Source organism: Misgurnus anguillicaudatus, chromosome 11 (assembly GCF_027580225.2).
Source record: "Misgurnus anguillicaudatus chromosome 11, ASM2758022v2, whole genome shotgun sequence".
Lineage (NCBI taxonomy): Eukaryota > Metazoa > Chordata > Actinopteri > Cypriniformes > Cobitidae > Misgurnus > Misgurnus anguillicaudatus.
This window is the reverse complement of record NC_073347.2, coordinates 20,036,384-20,056,928: the sequence shown is the minus strand read 5'-3', so window position 1 is coordinate 20,056,928 and position 20,545 is coordinate 20,036,384. Positions and strand designations below refer to the sequence as shown.

Sequence of the window (20,545 nt, the reverse complement as noted above, 5' to 3'; positions counted from 1 at the left end):
TCTTCTCAAAGGCCATCCATCATGTCTAAAGTTCTCTGCTGATTTGACTGCAAATGTCAAGGCTCTGCGATGGCAATGCATCGAATGCAAAACATGCAGTTCCTGTCAGTTTCAGGGGAAGAACGCTGTAAGTTCTTTTCTTTTTAAATTGATGGCTTTGGCCCAGTTCTTGCTGCGTGCCACTTTGACATCCTTTATAGTGTCAGAAGTCTGCTTGTGTTCTGACAGTTTTACTGCACAATGTTGTTTGCCTGTATAGGATGCTTATATAGTGCATCGAGTCTTATTTTTTTGTGTGTCTGACATGTTTTTGTGTTTTTGTTCAGGATCAGATGCTCTTTTGTGACTCCTGTGACAGGGGTTTTCATATGGAGTGTTGTGACCCTCCGCTCTCCAGGATGCCAAAAGGTAGGTTCGGCCTTTGATTGTCTTTGTGTAGACTTTTCCATTCTAAGGGTGAAGCTTGTGTAGACTTTTCCATTCTAAGGGTGAAGCTTTTTAAATGTGCCTTTACACAAAGGATTCTGGTTACATAATTGTAAGATGATATGTACACTGTTTGAGGTGTGTGTGTGTGTGTCTGTGCCTTTCTCTCTCTTTCTCTCTCTCTCTCTTGTTGTTAATGACTTTGCCTGTGGCTTGCAAATGACTGCTTGTCCTTTTCAGTTAATGGCAGTTTGCCTAAAATGGGCATGTAAGTGCTAAGATAAAAAGGGAGCAGCATCATAAAGTGTTTCAATAGAGCTGAACAGGTTCATTTTACTTAAAGTCCCTGTAAAGTCAGATATCAAATGTGTTCCACTGAAATTCTTTTATTAACTACCCAACCAAATTTAATGATGAAAAACGCCAAGTAAATAAAATAAGTTAACAAAATTTTGGAAAAATAGTTAGCATTTCTCTGCTCTCAAGCGGTGGGGGCGTGTTTGTGTCATCTGTGCTGAAACCACACCCACCCCTGGGAAAGCTACCATCTCTCTCAACTTTCAAACACTACAACCTTATAGCGTCCATAACAGATTTATAAAAGACAGATTAGCTTTACAGAGTTTTTCTGATGACGTACGGAAAAATTTGGAAGGAGGAGTTACTACCGCGGGAGGAGCGAGTCACGGTCATGTAACACTTTATACAACACTGACTGGATAACTTATGATTCACTAAATGTTCGTGTCGTTTATATAATATGCACTTACGTGTCTATTTCCAACATAACACAGAAGTCTTACTTACCGCATGCAACTCATGACGCAGTTGGGACTTTTCAATGAAATCCAGCGTTAAACAAACACACACGCACAATTCCGCTGCTACCCCGGATAAACAAACTATATACATTGTTTCCATAATGCTGGCTTTCTTCTCCTTACATCCAAAAACACACTTCTTCTTTTATGCCATTGTTGAGTCTTGATATAAAACAAAGCTGTCGCGTGAAGTGATGCCTGTGACTTGGCTCTCGCTCTCCTGCTGATTAACATGTGGGCGTGCCCATAAAAAAAAGTGATGCGTATAGCATACCCCTGAAACGTCAGCAGTTCCTTAAATCGAAAAAAGCTTTCTGAAACTTGTACGAACTCTGGATGCTTGTGTTGAGGGGTGTTTGTAACATTTATAATGTTATTTATAATTTATAAGATTGACTTTACAGGGACTTTAAGTTTATTTTAAAAACCTTTAGTTCTGTAACTACCCTGGTTTTATGTAATGGTTGGAAAAATGGCAAGACATACACAGACAAAAATGTAAACCTTAAAGGATTAGTCCATTTTCTCAAAAAAAATCCAGATAATTTACTCACCACCATGTCATCCAAAATGTTGATGTCTTTCTTTGTTCAGTCGAGAAGAAATTATGTTTTTTGAGGAAAATATTCCAGGTTTTTTCTCATTTTAATGGACTTTAATGGACACCTACACGTAACAGTTTTGATGCAGTTTAAAATTGCAGTTTCAAAGGACCCCAAATGAGGCATAAGGGTCTTATCTAGCGAAACGATTGTCATTTTTGACAAGAAAAATAAAAAATATGCACTTTTAAACCATGGCTTCTCGTTTGTCTCCGGTCCTGTGGCGTGCCAGCGCGACCTCACGTAGTGTCGTAAAGCCGTGGAAAGGTCACGTGTTACATATATGAAACTCACATTTGCGGACCATTTTAAACCATAAACTGACACAAAGACATTAATTAATTAATATCATTCCACATACAACAATGTCGGAACGGCCCTCTTTCTCCACACTTGTAAACACTGGGGTGTAGTTTTGCATACGTCCACCGTCACCTCTTGACGTGATGACGTATTGTGTGAGGTCGCGCTGGCGCGTCACATGACCGGAGATAGATGAGAAGTTGTGGTTTAAAAGTTCATACGTTTTATTTTTCTTGTCAAAAATGACAATTTTTTCGCTAGATAAGACCCTTATGCCTCATTTGGGATCGTTTAGAGTCCTTTGAAACTGCAATTTTAAACTGCATTAAAACTCTTACGTGATGGGGTTTATTAAAGTTCATTAAAATGAGAAAAATCCTGGAATGTTTTCCTCTTCTCGACTGAACAAAGAAAGACATCAACATTTTGGATGACATGGTGGTGAGTAAATTATCTGGATTTTTTTTTAAGAAAATTGTAAATACTTTACAAAAGTAAAATTAAAGGATTAGTCAAAGAAAATTTTAAAAAGTTAAAATAAGATATTTCTAGGTTGCTAATCAAATAAAACATTTGTCATTAAGTATGTTGACTTCTTTGTTAACTCCAATGAAAGTGAAGTCCATTTATGTATGGGCTATGTTTGACTATTCAATTGATGATTTTTGTCATTCATGTCAAAGTCGCAAAAAAATAATTAGGGCTGTCAAAATTAACGCGTTAATAACGCGTTAACGCAAATTCATTTTAACGCCACTAATTTTATTAACGGAGATTAACGCAACGCGCAATTTCTGTTTGACCCTTGGTCCAGCCCATAGTTGAATGAACAGAGACGCAGACAAATGTGACTCTCTCTAAATGAGTAAAATGTTTTCATAGAAATAAGAACATTAAGCAAATCGTCTACCAAATCCAATGCTCTAAATGCTCGTTGGACATCTGATATGATCTTTATTTATACGTCTGAGGTGTAACGTTACCGTCCTCCTAATGCTTAATCTAATGCAAAAATGCGTCTCAATTCATTTTGGTTTCGCTTTTATGCATGACTTAGAAAATAGACTGCAGGACTTGCTTGATGTTAAAAGAGTCATTAAGAGAGATAAAGTTCGGTACCTGATTAATGTTAAAGAGTTATTAAGAGCGACAAGACTCAAAAGCGATCCCCTCACGCTGACTGACTGATATCTGAAGCGCGTGCACACAGACGCGCGAGTGCGCGACCCGGATATATAGACATCTACACAAAATTACAGTTTTACAAATATCTGTTTTGATAAGAATTCACGCAGGTAGGCTCTATAATCTGTTATGTTTTAAGTAAATGTTTGGTTAACTGTTGGGTAAAACTATCTGATGTGTAACATTATATTAGATCACTTAGATTTTAAGCAGTCTGTCTCAATGTCAATCAAACAAAAGGAAAAAAAGTTGAACATACATTGATGATGTTTTTGCTTTGTGTGTGCTAAATCTATTAGTTTTACCAGTGATTTTAAGGTATTGATGTGGAAATGTTTGTGGTAATTTGACTCTTTCAACTTCAAACACGTGTAGTTCTGTCATATTTTGTTATATTTCAACAAATCATGCATTGTTCAATGTTTTAATAGAGAATGTCAAAATATGAACAACTATTTTTTTTTTTAAATTTTCTAATACCGAATAAACTTGCCAGCACATGTCACAAATTATTCAGCAGCAAACAAAAATGGAGAAAGAAAAATATTCTGAAAGGAAAATTCATTTACAAAACAATGGCTGGTGATTCTGTTAAAATGTATACAGGCTGTTGTTAACATACATTTGCATAAAGCATCTATATATGTATATATGATTAGAATATTAAAAACCTGAAAAGTGTTATATAAGGGTAAATTTAGAATGGATAAAAATGTGCGATTAATTTGCGATTAATCGCAGTTAACTCATGAAATCATGCGATTAATCTAGATTAATTTTTTTAATCTATTGACAGCCCTAAAAATAATACATGGTGTTTGTGGGCTTTGCCACTATGTTAGTTGCTATGAACTTGAAATCTCAGTACTATTTTAAAAATACACAGTAAGAATTGAAAAGAAGAAAATGTTTTTTTTTACTTTCATCCAGCTGTCACATATGTCATATGTCAAGATAAAAGGGGGGGTTATCACTCAGTTTGTGTTTACTTGATCCTCTACAGGGGATGAAAGGACTGGGTCCCTGTCAGAAAATCAACCCACACAAAGTCATTTCTTCTACATTTCCTTGTTTGACAGTTACCTGTAGAAAGCTTTCTATTTCCCCCATTCTTCTTTCTACTATAGCGAGTGAAAGTGAAGGGAGAGACACAGCGGGTCATCTGTGCTCCGCACTATAAAGAAATATTTGAAAAGTGTCACATCTGCAGACATGATGAGCCATCTTTGAAACGCTTCTCTCTCTCTTTGTTTCTCCCTCTCTTTTTTCGTCTTTCTGGACCTCCCCCAGGAATGTGGATCTGCCAAGTATGCAGGCCAAAGGAGCAGGAGGAAAAACGGTTGCTACACAAGACGGCGGCCCAGATCAAAAGGCGATATGCAAAGCCAGGAAGGCCAAGAAAAAATCTAACACATCCAGCGATGTACGATAACTCATTTCATTCACGCTGTTACTGTCTTGTTGGTTATGTTTAGGCTAAAGGTTTCAGGTCTCATATCAGTATGTTGCCTTAACTGTAAATGTTCTTTTTGATGACCTACTCTGATTTTTGTCCTTCACGACCTTGGCTATTTTTTAATGCCTTGAGAGTGTATGTAGGTTTTCATACCCTTTCATCCAAAAGGTTTAAAATTAGCATGGCTGCTGCAATGTACTCTTAGCCTGAGGACATTCTTTGGAAGTCTATTTTTAACGTATGGCTGTGTAGTAAAGCTCAGTCGGAAAGCTCTCAGTCGCACCGGGTGAGTCTGGGTCAGTACGCTTTTAAATGAGCAAGACTTCAGGGATTATATCCCTCCTAGGGGCTTGATAAGCACTGATAGACACGGTGGAATGTGTTATTGAAGCTGTGAAATCGGGCTTTCGAATCAACGCATAGGCTTTTCGTTTGCCATAGTTATACTGTAGCACACAGGTTGTCTTTCATTTTGTGTATTATTAATCGAACCATCGTCTGCTTTCGCAGGTCTGACAGGGGTCGTCCAGGATCCATTGAGCTGTCTGAAAAAGAACGGCATGGTAGGGGTTCCATAAGCACTTTCTGTACCCCACCCTCATCAAGCACCTTTATACCCACCACAGATGGCAGAAGTCTCACTGATCCCCTCACATCCACACCCACCTTCTCCACGTTGCCCCCAATCAACAAGAAAACCAAAGGTCTCATTGACGGGCTTTCCAAATTTTTCACACCATCGCCCATGGGTCGACGGTTGCGCCCTGAGGAGTCGGGCTCCTCGAATCAGCACAGGCAGAAGAAACGAGGCTATCGGAAACGCCGGTTCGAGCCCCATTCCAGCTCGCTGACGCCAGGTGTGAGGTTAAATGCCCCGTCTAGCGTTCTCCTAACCCCCTCCCCTTCGCAAGGACACAGCCCTATTTCCCTGAACCATGCCCACTCTTCCTCGCCCTGCTCCGCCCATTCCCCACACAGCTCCTCCTCCCAGTCTAGCGGCCCCTCTTTAAGCAGCCTCCCAGGCAACAACCAGCTAAAGGGACTCTTTGATGGACTGTCTCACATCTTTACCACTCAGGGACAGTCCCGGCAAAAGGGACTCCCCAGCTACGCGCCGCCCAGGCGTGCGCGCCGCACCCGGGACTCTTCCACCTCGTCCAAAACGTCCCTACAACTTCAAGGAAAGAAGCCCATTAAGGGTTTCGCTAGTAAATTAGCATCCCTGTCCGGTTCTGCGCCAGGATGGCCGCCCAAGCGGGGCCGGCCGTTTAAGTCGGCACTCCATTTCAAACGAACTCCCTTCTTGAGAAAGCACAAGCTGCTAGGCAGGTTTAGGTTTAAGGCCTCCCCACAGAGGGAGCACACCACACCAGGGAAGGGCAGATTGGGAGACGGAAGAGTTAATCCGAACCATGGTAAGCACGGGGGCCTGAATTTCTTTAGCAGCCCAACCAGCTTTTCCATCCTAAACCTTTTTAGTCATCCTCCTCATTTTTAGAAGCAAAATAACATGGATTTTTTTTTCAACTAATACCACATCTCTGCATTTTTTTTTACCTTTTTTGCAATCTTTTTTAAGTCCTTCAAGTATTTGGATTTTTTTCTATCTGCTCAAGTCCTCATGCTGCTCACACCTGCCTCTCAAACCAAAGTTATTAATGTTTTTACATTTAGTTACAAGCACTTTAGTGTAAAGTGTTTGCATTTCAAATGACCCTTGCTCCTGGTTTGGTTTCCTCTCAACCTGTGCACAAACGAGTACTTGTTTAAAGGTCACTGTTGCCTAGTAACAAACTGTGATGTGTGGTTAGAGGTTTGAGGTTAGCGTGTTGGCCAGCAATGTTGATACGAGCCTTTCCTATCAGCTCTCCTTTCATAACTAAAGATTTGCATGCTAGCAGTGATTTTGAATGCCATGTCAAGCATAAAGTCAGTACTCACTAATATCCTATTAAACAGTCCACTTTTTAATTATATGTCGTACGTTCTGCAAAAGTTGATATCTTAAATTTCTGTTCTGTGCACTCTCGCAGCCTTTAATGCAGGGTGTTCAAGAAGAGGGACACGAGAAGGACGGTCGACTTTATTCAGTGACCATGTGGCTGAAGAGGATCTGAAATTGTTTAGGCGCATCAAGGAGCTTACAGCAAAGGTAAGGAGACGTTTTAAGGCAAGCATAACTTTTAGTATGGCTCACACTTATGGCGCTTTTCCATTGCATAGTACCCCACGGTGTGGTTTGGGTCAGGTTGGGTCAGCTTACCTCACTTTGGCTTGGTTAGCTTTTCCATCGAGTTAAGTAACACTTCGGAGTGGGAAGGATTATCGGCGTGTCGTTATATTTGCGCTGTCTACTGCTGTGACATCATTCAAGGGAGAGCGTTGTTGGAATACATCCCTATACATTCATTTAACGTTACTTCAGTCCGCCACAAAATTAAAATTGGCCACCACACATAGATGTTTACACATCGTGTTTTTTACTACCTCAGTTTCTGTACAAACACTGGTGGCATCAGTCGACGCGCTCCGCTGAGCCTCATTTAAGTTGCATTTAAGCATATATGCGGACGTGCGCCACAAACTGCAAGTCTGGAAAAAACTGGTATGGTGTTCCTGATTCTCAACCTGTGGATGTTTTTCATCACTAAAAGGGAGTTTGGGAACTTATAGCAGAGCACAGATTAAAAAGATGTTTACTCGAGACAGCACAAGCTAGCATGAAGGTAAAGCTAATCTTTTACATGATAGCGATGACGCTGGTAGTGACGATTCTCTCAGATCAATCAGTGATCTACAGTGTTTTCGCGTCACGTTTTGGTATTAGCTCGGGTCGCTTGAAACCCCAACCGAGGTGGTACTAAAAAAAGTCTTGGGTACTACGTACTGCACCCAGTGGAAAAGCCCCCAAAAGTAAGCTGACCCAAACTGTTTGGTACTATGCAATGGAAATGTGCCATTAGAGGTCTTTAATGTTGCAACTATTGTGTTGCTTATACATAATTACCCTCATGCAAGATTTATATTTGACCCTGGAGCATAAAACCAGGAGCAGTCTTCGAAGCATTGGGGTATATTTGTAGCAAAAGCCAAAAATACTTAAAAAAAAGTCATTAGGATATTATGTAAATATCATGTTCCCTAAAGATAATTTGTAAATTTATTTTTGTCAATATTTTTGTAGGTGGATGCAGTGCTAAAGATATTTGGATTTTTTTTGCACCCCCAGATTTCAGATTTCCAAATAGTTGTATATTGTTCTATCCTAACAACCCATACATTAATAAAAAGCTTATTTATTCTGCTTGATTTATTCAGATGATATAAATCTCAATTTCAAAAAAATGCACCCTTATTATTTGGTGATTCAGGGTCACACATACAAGCCCCCTGCGACCACCACCAACATTTTAGTTTTAGAGCAACAAGTGTATACGGTCAAGAACAACTTGCTATGTTTTAAAATGATATACAGATGTAGCTTGGTTTAATGTCTCAAGGACATTCTGCTGATCACTGTTTGTTTCATTAACAGAAATCTGGTGGCGATCAAGGACAATCTCCTCCGTTGATTGAGTTTGGGAAATACGAAATACAAACGTGGTATTCCTCACCATATCCTCCGGAATACGCAAGGTAGATCTCAACTGCTAAATAAATGTTTCACGTTATTGGCCAGTAATCGCCTAAAGTGAATGTAAACTTAACTCGAATGTGATTTAGACGTTCTCTCTTACATTGTAATTTGTCCCACATTCTTCACTTTATAATTAATTGCTTGTCTTCTCAGATTACAGAAGCTTTATCTCTGTGAGTTCTGCTTAAAGTACATGAAAAGCCAGGACATTCTGCAGAGGCATTCAAAGAAATGTGGGTGGTTTCATCCGCCGGCTAATGAGATCTACAGAAAGGATAACCTCTCGGTGTTTGAGGTCAGTGTTGTCTTTAAAATCTTCATGCACGACTTCATTCGCATCCTAATTTCATCCAATCTGCATTTGCAATGAGTTCAAGAGGGGCATGTCCAAAGATCAAAGTCTGTAAAACACCAAGCTTGTTGAAAGACGCATCTCAATGGCATGAATGAAAGCTGGTTCTCAATGAATTAATGACCGGCAACTACCTTGAACTCAATTTATTGCGATATCACAATTTCGTACGTAAGGCATGATGCATAACAATATGAGTTGTGCACAGTGTGTCCGCAAGAAGAAAAGTTAATCTGCGAGTTTGGTATTAATGTCTTTTGTGCCCCATAGAAGTACATAAAATATGCTATGCTAATCCCCTAAAAGCATTGCTTGAAGACATTGCATCTAGAAACATCCTTTCGGGTTAGGTAAAACCAAAACTTGCCTAATCCTATTTTCTTAGATCAGTCAACTATCCATTTATGCAGCTCACCTACTAGTTGACTTCAATAGGAAGAGCAAAGTATATATATTTATGTAGATTATACAAATTATGATTTTATTATTTTTATTATGATCTTAATTGTTTTGTTTCTCATTTGCTCAGGTCGACGGAAATATCAGCAAAATTTTCTGCCAAAACCTTTGCTTGCTTGCAAAACTTTTCCTGGATCACAAGACGCTGTATTACGACGTGGAGCCTTTTCTCTTCTACGTTTTAACGCAGAATGATGAGAAGGGTTGTCATCTTGTCGGATACTTCTCAAAGGTACTTTTCATCAAATATTTATGTGTGTGTATATATACAGTATAGATAAATATAGACTTAACAGTGGAGGAAGTGTATTAAAAAAATGGCAGCTCTGCATGTTGGTATCCGGTGACTTGCATATAAGAGAATTTATTGTACAATGGTGTGAACATTTCTGCATCATGTCACAAAACAAAGGGCTTTGTGTGATTGTGTTTGGTTCAGTTAAGGACAACGGCAGGTGCACTGAATTGCACGCGTTGGCAGCGCACTGACACACTATCTATTTCTCTCTCTCTTTCCCTTAGGAAAAGCTTTGCCAGCAGAAATACAATGTCTCCTGCATAATGATCATGCCTCAGTACCAAAGGCAAGGATTTGGGAGGTTCCTTATTGATTTCAGTAAGTTATTTATTAACTGGTTTCGAAGTCTTATGAGATGTTTGCATCAAGAACAGATTTTGTTGTCCTGTGAATAGAAAGCAAAAGATTCATGATGAAGTGGAAAAAGTTGCTAATGAATCCTGTAGTACTGTACACAGTTATCATTAAATGTTAACATGTGCTTATGTACAATGTTATGATATCACTTGTTTACTTGTGAATGTTTTGATTTGAATTTGCTTTGTGTGGAATCAGCAGAGCTCTGATTTTGTATTTGAAATGCAAACGACTTAAATCAGTTCCATATTAAAGATAATCTGGAAGTCTGATCAAATAAATCTGACTTTGCTTAAGCATCTGTTTTAAACACAACATCAGCTCAAATCTTTGGCCATCTTGTTTGATTAGATATTTTAGTTGGATAGCTTTAGATTGGATTAGCCTTTTGTGCAGATGTTTGTTGTGGTGCGAGTGATATTGTCTTATCCACACTTTTCTAACATCTCACTGTTAACGAATCCTGGGATTTTTAGGGATATAAGTGAAGTTGTAGTTGTTAAAAACTATATTTGAACATACAAAAAAAGCTTTTAAAGTGGCGGCCGGTGACTTCTTTTTTTCGAGGGTGCACAATGCGAAGTTCGACACAATATGTATGTAGCCCGTAATGTCAATTTCAAAATATGTGTTCTGCGCGTCAAGTGATCCTATGTGCAATACGTGTCTTGTCAAAATAAGTGCCTGCTGCAGATGCGTCTAAAGGGTTTATGATAAAAGAGACGCTTCCGTTTGCCAGATACTCGCATAATCTCATGTGTAATCAGAGTTTACTGTTAAGGGAGTGTCTTGCGTGTATTTTGTGAATGTGAGCGTCTTTTTTTTTTTAAACGGTTTTGACGCATGTGCAGCAGGCACCTATTTTGACAAAAGACGTGATGCACATGGTTCACGTGGCGCAACAAACACTTCTTTTGAAAACACAAGCAACACACATGACACTCCGAACACATATTTTGAATTTGCGCTCCTCGGATGAGCAGTCACGAGCCACCACTGAGCCTTTATAAGTAAAAAGTCATTCAGTCCTAGCCCTGTACATTTTTCTCGAGGCCTTAACAGGTGGCATGTACGTAGTTTTCCTTTTTTATAGAGTGACGTTCAAACTTAATCTGACAGCGCTCATAAACAAATTGTCTCATCTTCCGTCTCTCTGTTTTCCTTTCAGTTACTTACTTTCCAGGCTGGAGGGCCAGGCCGGCTCCCCTGAGAAGCCTTTATCTGATCTGGGTCGTCTGTCCTACTTGGCTTATTGGAAAAGTGTCATACTGGAGTACCTGCACAAGCACCCAGATAAGAGTGTGAGCATCAGGGGAATGAGCCGAGCCACGGGCATGTGTCCACATGACATCGCTACCACACTTCAGCAGCTCAACATGATTGATTTCCAGGATGGCAGGTTTGTTTGGCTTTGGTGGTATCTGTCAATCTGACGATTCACTCGCAAGCTTTCAGTAAAGTACAGCATCTTTTAGTGGATGTGAGAAACGTATGAATTGTTTTTGGGTGTTTTTTAAAGGGACATTTCACTTTTTAAAAAAAAATATGCTTATTTTCCAGCTCCCCTAGAGTTAAACATTCGATTTTTACCGTTTTGGAATCCATTCAGCCGATCTCCGTGTCTGGTGGTACCTCTTTTAGCATAGCTTAGCATAATTCATTGAATCTGATTAGACCATTAGCATCGTGCTAAAAATGACTAAAGCATTTAGATATTTTTCCTATTTGAAACGTGACTCTTCTGTGGTTACATCGTGTGCTGGGACAGACGGAAAATTGAAAGTTGAGATTTTCTAGGCAGATATGGCTAGGATCTATACACTCATTCTGGCATAATAATCAAAGACTTTGCTGCTGTAACATGGCTGGAGTAGGCGCAATGATATTACGCAGCGCCTGAAAATAGTACCCTTGCTAAAGTAACCAAGGGTGCAGCAAAGTCCTTGAAACATGGTCTGTGTAACATTTATGTAAATTCTGCTTCTCTTTCTGATGTTTCCGTTTTCTTGTTCTTGACGTTGGCTGAATTCTGTGTTTATATTTTAAACTGCCGCTTCAGTGCAGTATAGCCACAGAGCTATTTAACAGCATGATCTTCCGAGATACTATGCTACTAATAATTCATTAATAACTGCTGTTTTCTTGTGCAAAATTAAATATTTATAGTTAAATGTTTATATATATATATATATATATATATATATATATATATATATATATATATATATATATATATATATATAATAAAAAAATATATAATTTGGGCGCACGGACACCCAAAGGGGTCGGCGGCGCCCTTTGCATTTGCCTATTCCGCCTATGCCCAGGGCCGGCCCTGCCGCCAGACCAGGAGATCAGCTGAATGGATTCCAAAACAGTCAAAATCAAATGTTTAACTCTAGGACAGCTGGAAAATGAGCATATTTTCCAAAAAAATATTATTAATATTAATAAAATATTATTTATAAGAGTGTTCATGACACTATTGTGGAGTTTTGTTTTCGTTTTATTTAATAAATACCTTGTTTTTGATATCATTACTTTCAGTTTAGATTATGCGCGGAAAACACTGATTTGCATGTCTGTACATGTAGCTCTACATGTAGCGTATTGTTTAGATTGATGTATGATATGGTGTTTGTTCTGAATATCATTTCAAACATTCCTTTCTGTTTGTGCTTTAAGGTTTGTTATCATGCGAAGACATCAGCTCATTCAGGATCACATGGACAGACTGAGGGCAAAACCTCGACTTCATGAGGTTGACTCTGACTGCCTGAGCTGGACTCCGGTTTTTGTCTGCAGAAGCCCATCAGAGGTGCTGCTGGGAACTGTGACACAGGTAGCCACGGTTTTAAGGTCTATTCATGATTCGATTTGGTGCTCCAATGAAAGCTTATACTGTTAGCAAAACTGTTTTATTGATGTTGTTTGTCTGTCCAAGCACAAATTGGTCTCCATAAAAAATTGTGTTTGCTTGATGCGGAGTGATCGAACCCACTTTTTAAAAATGCACCTTTCATGGTTCCTGTATAAATAAACCACCCATGTATTTGCTCTTCCCAGCATGTGCAGAGCCTTTATTTGTATGATGCACTCTGCGACTTGCAGTCCAGTTTAAAATTACAGTTGTCTCGCATCAAATTGATACGTTCTTGGTTTGTTGCATTAACTTTTTGCAACAGTTAATGCAGTAGACACTAAAAAGTCTTTCTTTAGGCCTCTGACTGAACTCGACCGTTTTTGCATAATGTTGAACTTAAACGAAATTGATAATGTAAGCAAATTCTGATCTGCTTTTAAAAAAACAGACTTTGAGTGTTTGAAACGAACCCTATACCATACGCAGATCATGCAGGTTATGTGAAGCATACCGTAGGTTGCTTTCCCTGCGTTATTAGCTACGCAAAAACGCTTGCTTTAAAGTGAGCTAAATTTATCTCATTTGCCTTTTTTCAGGAGTTCAGACTGAGTTCACAAAGATAGCTAAAAGCACTTCTAACAGTATCCCAGCTTCCTGAGTGACCTAAATCAAAGCGCTGTATTATTAATGCCTCTGAATGTCCCATGAAATGCAATCTTTCACAGCCGCTTAAAAATAAATGTTGCCAAGATCAACGGCTAATCAAGAGACAATTTCTGCGCTGCAGGGGTGCTGTTAAAGCAAAGCGAGATGTTATTTGTCTGCTTGGCTTGGGTCGGTACACATCGGCTCATTGTTTGTGTTTGTGTGGACTAACAGGCGGGAGAGCGTGCGGACTGCAGTACATCGACCAAGAGCAGAACAACAGGGATGGGTTACACCACCAGACCTCCTCTAACCAAATGCAAGAACTTTAGTAGGAGATACTCAGATCCACATTTCGCAAACAATGCTGGGAAAGAGTTGGAAGCGAGCGAGGAAAGCAGCAGTGAAGATGAGGATGATGAAGATGATGTCGACTCAATCAAATCCCAGTCTGGGCAGGGCTTTAAGAGAAAGGTAAATATGAGATTCTCTGGTTGGGTGGTTTGGAAGACATGCATTTCTTATGTGGTTTTAATGTATCCTCCTTTTATATTGAATATCCTCAAGTATCCAGTGGCCACGTACACACCAAAGTTTTGGCAGCATTATTTGCATTTAAATGAGGGAGGGAATCCCGGTGTATACAGAATATAGAAATGCGTTTGTGCACTAAAGAGTAACATGGGTGCCCATGTTTTGAAATATAGACCCTAATTTAACAAATGTACTCATAAACTATAGATCAGATGGGAGCAACTACGGTGAATTAAAGGCAATATTGTTATTTATATTTTTAGTGTCTAAAGTCATGACACTATATATATAACAGATTTATGAAAAAATATTCATCATATATATAAATATTAAAAAATATATTTATTTAATATATATATATATATATATATATATATATATATATATATATATTAAATAAATATATTTTTTAATATTTATATATATGATGAATATTTTTTCATAAATCTGTTAATCAACCATACTACTGATCAAAACTACAAAATGTTCACAAAAATCCATGATTTTGACTCTTTAATTGCCAAGTTCATAAGTGGTGTCACTGATTTGGGGAAAAAACTCACAAAATTTTCACAGATTTTCAATATAAAAAATGATTTTAAACTGGATTTTTTTAAAACCTTTTTTCACAGTCTTGGGCATGTCAAAGAATGGTAAAAACATTGGCTTTGATGCATTTTTAGTTTTTGTGTAGCATCAGTTTTTATTTTATTTTCTCCCTCATTTACTGTTAGTGGCTGTTTTTGCCCCATTGACTTCAATTATAACCACATTTTTTGATTGCAGAGCTATAACACCTTTTTATCATGCATTTTTGAATGTTGGTGTTTTTTCCTTTTGCAAAGAGCTCAAATTTATCATTTTTACTGTTGACCACCATGTGGCACTATTAACCCTTTAGTAGCCCTGTGCAAAAACAAAGCTTAATTTATGGCTTGTTAAGTTATATGGAGTATAACTACATAATAAAAGCATATTATTGTTTTTTTTTAAAAACTCTAGTGGATGAAAACATCCCCAACAACACCTAAGGGTTAATAAAAAAGTGGTTGTCACTCACTACTTCTTTCTGAAGTGAATGCAGTTGTTCATAGCTGAAACCGTTATGTAAGCAGTATTTGGGATTTGGATGGAAAGTCAAGATCGCTCTTTTGCAGAAATTTCCATCATTCCTTAAACCCATAAGTAATATTATTTGTATGATTTGTGTGGGAACTATTAGCTCTCCATCACCACGTAATGCTGCACGGTTGTTTGCGTTGGGGTACTGCTATCCCAGAATGCCTGGGGGAGAGTATGTTGTGAGGAGCTTGTGGTCAGCTTGATTTCGCACACACTCATTTGAGGTTTCGGGCAGGCTAAGCTTTCCAAATGAATGGCCTGTGGTGCAGGCACTGTGGTCTAAATGATGGGCTTTTGCATTTAGATCATGAAGCAACCCATTCACAAAGCGGCCACATTTCCCTATGTTTAGCATCACCCTTGACCGTATCTGTCTCCTCCAAACCTCTGCTTTCTGGATTAGAGGGCACCAGGGACAATTTGACAAAAAAGTGGCCCTCTTTTGCCACGACAGTTGTTAAGCCTAACAAGCTTTGACATCTTCTTACATTTATTCCATTCTCCAAGCATAAGTTGTTCTTAAACATGCATTAAGCACTTCGGCCAATGTTTTAAATGTACTTGTTTCTTTTTCAGCGGACACCCACTCTGAGACGGAAGAGAGGGCGAAGGAGAACACGAATTAACAGCAGTGTCACCACAGAGACCATCTCGGAGAGAACAGAGGTGCTGGATGAGCCCTTTGACAATTCGGATGTAGAGAGTCCTCTGCCACAGCCCAGCAGAAGGGGCGGCAGTGAGGATGAGGAAGAGCAGAGAAGAGTAGCCGTGCGGCGGCCTGGGCGACCAAGGAGACGTGTAGATGACAATCACTCAAATCAATGTAAAGGAGGAAGTGTGGAAGGTGAAGCAATGCTTGTTAATATTTTATTAGGGCTGTACACATGGTTTTTTTCTTAATACATACATTCATTCTGTTCTGTTTTCTAAATATGTATCGCACTATTTAGTTTTAATTATTGCAGATTTGCATTTCCTTGGTGTTTATTATGCATTTTGATAAAGCTTAATAAATATATACTAATCTCATTAGGCCTGCTTAGTTTTCTTTCCTTATACATAGCACTGAATGCATTAACATCTTAAAATCAAATATAATTGTAATAATTAAATAATTTTGACAGCCCTACATTTTTTATTTTGCTTGAATGCTTGAGATAAATTAATCTATTGTTTGTTTCTTCAGCAGTAAAAAAGGACAATCCTCGTACAGTTAAACGGAAGAAAGGCTGGCCCAAAGGTGTCAAGCGTGGCCCACCCAAATGGAGACTGAAGGAGCGCAAAATGGGTTTTAAGCTCAACCTCTACACACCTCCTGAGACACCTATGGTCACGGTGGAGCAGGAGGAGCAGGCCGCCAGCCCTGCCTCATTATCAGAACCATGTGAGTCCTACAGAGATCCAAGGCCGGAGAACCTGGAGCTGGACGCCTGTGTTTCAGAGGCCCACAGTCCGGAACAACCCGAGTCTCATAAGGTCAACGAGGATGAATCCACAGATAAGTCTGACACTGTGGAAAATTCTCCACGTGATGATGAGAATACAGAGACAGCAGGTCCAATGGACTATGCTGAACAGTCGACTCAGAATCCAGAGGAAGTGAATGACCTGAAGCCAGAGGTTGAAGCAGATAGCAGGGTTGATAAGAGAGAACGAGATGAGGAAGAGGATGAGGACGAAGAGCCCGAACCAGCTCGCGTGGATGATCACGATGCAGATGATGAAGATGATAGCCACGAACAGAGAATGGAGGACCCATTGCCAGTACCAGAAAGAGTCCTTAGTGAAGATCTGGAGCCAGTTACAACACCCAGTAATAATAATACTGAATTGCAGCCAAACTCTGTGGATGCACCTCTTCATTGCTCGACAGAGCTTGCATCTGAGAGCGCTCTCATTGACATGGACATTCAACAGGGTGACACTGTGGATTCGGATCATCCTCCAGACTCGGAAACAGAGGAAGAGGACAACGGTCAGAAGCCTGATGAAAAGCATACTGGCCCATTGACCCCTGCGATTAAAGAGGATCATAACCTTTGCCCTGAGCTTGACATGGAGACTGCCCAGGCGGTTCAGTCTCTGACTCAAGATTCGGAGCAGGAGAGGCACTTTCAGGACTGCGTGGAGACTCAGGAGGCTTGCCACAGCCTACAGAGGTATGTGCACGTAGAGCAGAGTCCTCAGATGACCCCCGTGGATGACTGCCAGCAGTCGGATCACAGCAGCCCTCTGTCTTCTGTCCATTCACACCCAAGTCAATCTGTACGATCAGTCAACAGCCCAGCGGTGTCGATATTGGAAAGCGGTTACACACAGATCAGCCCCGATCAGGGTACCGCCGTCTCCGTGCATTCGCTTCATAACAACATGGAGACCAGCCCGATCATGGACGTGCCGTCCGTGTCGGACCATTCCCAGCAGGTGGTGGACAGTGGCTTCAGTGACCTGGGCAGCATAGAGAGCACCACTGAGAATTACGAGAACCCCAGCAGTTACGACTCCACGCTGGGTAACAGCATTTGTGGCACGGGAGCAGGAGCTGGCGCCTCCTCCCAGAGCAGCTGTTCCTATGGCAACCTCTCCTCCGGTGGCAGCCACAGTCAGAGCAGCTGTGCTGTGTCCCAGCAGATGGCCGTTCCTGTGGTGAACAATACTGGCGCCTGCAGCATGCTCCAGCAAACCAGCATGAGCTCCCCTCAGGGATGCAATGTGAAGTCGCCACAAGGTTGTGTGCCCGAGAGGCAGCCCAGCCATGCGCACGGGCATGGGCACGGACACGGGCATAGCCACAATCATCACCTCACCCATCACCAGCACCATCCGCACCATCCTCAACATCACCAACATCCGCAACATCAGTACCAGCAGCCTCTTTCGCACTGCTCCATGCCTGCTAGTTTTGCTCCACCCATGCAGCTATCTGACATCCAAGAATCCAACAACCCGTCCACCAATCTGGGCTTGTATGACCGAATGGGCCAGGGCGAGTACGGAGGCGGACACTACGGTCAGCCCTCGGCTACATTCAGCCTGGCGAAACTCCAACAGCTCACCAACACCCTTATGGACCCCCTACCCTTTAGCCATTCTGCCTCGCACTCCATGACATCCTATGCAAACAACAACGGCTCGTTGTCCACGCAGCTCGGCCCTCACAATCCCGCGTTGGTGTCACTGTCTCAGCCTCCGCACACGGGCGGAGGACCTCAATCACAGGCTACTGTGACTCCTCCCCCAAACATGACTTCACAGTCTATGATGCTGCAGCGCAACATGGCTTCATCCAACATGAACTTGGGCCCTTCTCAGAGACTCCAAACACAAATGCCTCCCAAGAATCATCATCACCACCATCATCCCGTGTCCATTCGCTCCAAATCGGCCCCTCTGCCACCCCACCACCAGCAGCAGATGTACGGTAGGGGTCCTCAGACTGTAACCATGCAGGCTCCAGGAAGGACGCTGGCTATGCCGCCACGGATGAACATGGGGGTCAACCTCATGCCCGCACCGGCCTACAACTCGATGAACGTAAATATGGCGCCTCTTAACGCAATGAACACTTACAGAGTGACTCAGCCCATGATGAACGGGGGCTACCATGGCAATCCTACCTATATGAATCAATCTCCGCAGTACTCTATGCAGATGGGCATGATGGGTACCCAGCCTTACCCACAGCAGCCCATGCAGGCCCCTCCACATGGCAATATGATGTACAGCCCGGCGGGTCATCATGGTTACGTGAATACCGGCATGTCCAAACAACCCTTAAATGGACCTTATATGAGACGATAATCAGAGACCCGATTAAGGGGGTCATGATGTTAAAAAGTCAGTTAGTTGACTTTGAGGTATTTTGTTTATTCTTGTTTTCATTGTTAATGTTCGCTTTTATGGATCTTTCTGAAAGAACCAGCACTTGGTAAGAATGCAAAAAACCTTTTGTTTATTGGCTAAATTTTAGCTTTTTTCCCCTATTTATGGGAAGCCTTACAGCATACGATTTAAAAATGTAACATTTGCGTAAGAGTAAATCTCCCCCGAACTGCATTGCAGTTGAATGGAGGTTAGATTTTCTTTAAGTTGGAACCTGCATTATGGAACCTTTAAATGTGCCTGCATTGTATGTTTTTGGACAAAAGAGCCTTTTCAATGTACCTTTAGCAATCGCAAGGTTATATATGTAAGTCTGTACTCATGCCTTCATATTATTTAAATTATTGTAAATCTACTTTTATATTTTTTTAAATGTAAGGTTATACTTAGCATGCTATAACGTCTTTGTTAGTGACAGTGCATCAAAGTAGTACTGTACAGTGTTGTGCTTAATAGCAAGCGATTTTCTATTAAATGTATGGCCTTGGTTAGGTTTCCCTCGTATGGAAGGAAAAAATTAAACTCTATTTTTGTTGATTCTAATAATACTGTAAAGATTTGAAAACATTGTCACGTTCGGCTTGAAAAGTTCTATTGCTAATTGTGTATAATTTGTTACTTTATAACAAGTTTCTTTACCCGAGGCAGCTTTCTGTTTTTATACGATTTAAAGCAATTTCTGTCACGATATAGCAAAGAGCAGTAAATGTCAGTATTTGTACATGTACTGTAGAAATCGAAATCACGGGGAAGGGTAAAGGAAAACATTTCAAGGGGCAGAGTTGCAAAATTATTATCGTGTCAATTTACTCCAAAGTCGGTCTTTTATGAAATGCCTTTAAACTTACATTTTCATTCCATCTGTAGATTTTTTTTATCTTTATAAAACATCTGATTTATATTTTACTGAAATGTAGAGCAGTAGCCTTGTTGATAGACAAAACAGATGGCATGTAAAAAGGTAAATTGTATCTGTGTCTGTTTGTATAGCTTATTTTGTAGCCTTTGTACCTGTACAGAATGGCAGTTTGACGTAAGAAGGATATCCTGACTGTACTAATTACCAGAGCAACAGTCCTGTATTTATGAGTTACCTTTTTAGTCGGTCACTTAAATGCTGTACATTTTAGCAGAAAATAAATTATGATGAGCCACTGACAGACTTGAAAGTGTGTATGGACTCTCTGTTTTCAAACTCATCTTGTTTGCTGTGACTTATTTTGTACTTTGCTAATTTATTTCCAAACATGACAATTAACGAGTAATGTAAAGCCAACTAGTTGTTTTTACAGGGTCTTATCACCCTACACTGTTAGAAATAAATAATGGTTAAAATATGTCACCTGGGCAGTACCCTTTAAAAAGGTCCTAAGATGTACTATTATGTATACATCTTTGAAGTACTAATAAGCTCTTTGGCATCAATATGTACTTTTAAGGTAGCTTAGTAAAGTGGTGCAAAAGCTGTATTTTTGAAGGGGTACAGTCTCAGTGACAGCTGGGGTAAATATTTTGACAATTTCTGAAGTAGTGTAGTCATCCCAGAAAAAGTGGGTATACTCCATTTATGCTCCCATGTTATAAAGCGGCCCAACCAATATAT

The 20,545-nt window shown here is 40.3% G+C and overlaps 1 protein-coding gene across 6 annotated transcripts in view; it reads left to right on the top strand.

The window, feature by feature from the left end:
* kat6b (K(lysine) acetyltransferase 6B) overlaps nt 1–20,111 on the top strand; it is a 43,298-nt gene extending 23,187 nt beyond the window's left edge. For 4 of the 6 annotated variants that reach the window (XM_073873255.1, XM_073873257.1, XM_073873256.1 and 1 more), the window contains 14 exons: nt 12–127; nt 327–408; nt 4,628–4,760; nt 5,304–6,208; nt 6,827–6,945; nt 8,329–8,429; nt 8,584–8,725; nt 9,312–9,473; nt 9,764–9,859; nt 11,066–11,295; nt 12,582–12,738; nt 13,639–13,878; nt 15,637–15,904; nt 16,247–20,111. In XM_073873255.1, coding sequence (XP_073729356.1) covers nt 12–127; nt 327–408; nt 4,628–4,760; nt 5,304–6,208; nt 6,827–6,945; nt 8,329–8,429; nt 8,584–8,725; nt 9,312–9,473; nt 9,764–9,859; nt 11,066–11,295; nt 12,582–12,738; nt 13,639–13,878; nt 15,637–15,904; nt 16,247–18,861 — 5,366 coding nt within the window. In that variant the 3' untranslated portion in view covers nt 18,862–20,111. The remainder of the gene's footprint in view (nt 1–11; nt 128–326; nt 409–4,627; nt 4,761–5,303; nt 6,209–6,826; nt 6,946–8,328; nt 8,430–8,583; nt 8,726–9,311; nt 9,474–9,763; nt 9,860–11,065; nt 11,296–12,581; nt 12,739–13,638; nt 13,879–15,636; nt 15,905–16,246) is intronic. The other 2 variants (XM_073873260.1, XM_073873258.1) reach the window with 2 other exon arrangements.
* Nucleotides 20,112–20,545: the final 434 nt, after the last annotated feature.